Source organism: Phaethon lepturus, unplaced genomic scaffold (assembly GCF_000687285.1).
Source record: "Phaethon lepturus isolate BGI_N335 unplaced genomic scaffold, ASM68728v1 scaffold39179, whole genome shotgun sequence".
Classification (NCBI taxonomy): Eukaryota; Metazoa; Chordata; class Aves; order Phaethontiformes; family Phaethontidae; genus Phaethon; species Phaethon lepturus.
Window position 1 is genome coordinate 3,837 of NW_010563502.1, and position 930 is coordinate 4,766.

The following is a 930-nucleotide window of genomic DNA, read 5'->3' on the forward strand; positions in this document are numbered from 1 at the left end:
CAAGCATTGGCACAGGCTGCCCAGGGAGGTGGTGGAGTCACCATCACTGGAGGTGTTCAAAAAACGTGTAGATGTGGCACCTGGGGACACAGTTTAGTGGGCATGGTGGTGTTGGGTTGATGGTTGGCCTTGATGATCTTGGAGGTCTTTTCCAACCTTCATGATTCTGTGATTCTGTGACCCTGGCACACTCTCCTCTTCCCACAGTGAGACGGACGCTGAAGAGCGGGCTCAGCGACGACCTGGTGCAGGCGCTGGGCCTGGGGAGGGCACCCGGCATGGAGGTTTGAGGGGGCCGAGGTGGGGCTCATGCTGCTCCCCGCTGCCGGCAGCCCCCCGGGGCAGGACGTGGTGGCAGACCCTGCTGCTCCGGGACTGGCACCTGGCACACTCTCCTCTTCCCACAGTGAGACGGACGCTGAAGAGCGGGCTCAGCGACGACCTGGTGCAGGCGCTGGGCCTGGGGAGGGCACCCGGCATGGAGGTTTGAGGGGGCCGAGGTGGGGCTCATGCTGCTCCCCGCTGCCGGCAGCCCCCCGGGGCAGGACGTGGTGGCAGACCCTGCTGCTCCGGGACTGGCACGCTCTGCTCCCTCGGTCTCTCCTCGCTTTTCCTTGCTGGCTTCCAGCTGCCGGAGGCGCAGGCAGCAGGATGGGAGCGATGCCCTGGAGCTGCTCCGCGGGCGCCGGGATGGAGGACGCTCAGCACCCACGCACCGAGGCTCGGGGCTCATCTCCTCATCAGTATTAGAGGGGTCAAGGGACTGGACCCAGGCCCACCCTGGGAACTGGGTCTGGCCCGTGGCCACTGTGGCAAATAAAGTGATCTGGCACGCTGCCCGTGTCCCTTGTCCCTGTGCCCGGGTCACCCCGTTGCTGGGCTGGGGTGCTGGAGGCTCTCGATGGCCTGGGCGGTGGCAGGAGGGAAGGG

At 66.0% G+C, this 930-nt stretch overlaps 1 protein-coding gene across 1 annotated transcript in view; it reads left to right on the forward strand.

The window, feature by feature from the left end:
* Nucleotides 1-290, forward strand: part of FHOD1 (formin homology 2 domain containing 1) — a gene marked incomplete at its 5' end in the record, with an annotated part of 4,120 nt that extends 3,830 nt beyond the window's left edge. The window contains one exon of the mRNA XM_010294582.1: nt 208-290. Coding sequence (XP_010292884.1) covers nt 208-290 — 83 coding nt within the window. The remainder of the gene's footprint in view (nt 1-207) is intronic.
* Nucleotides 291-930: the final 640 nt, after the last annotated feature.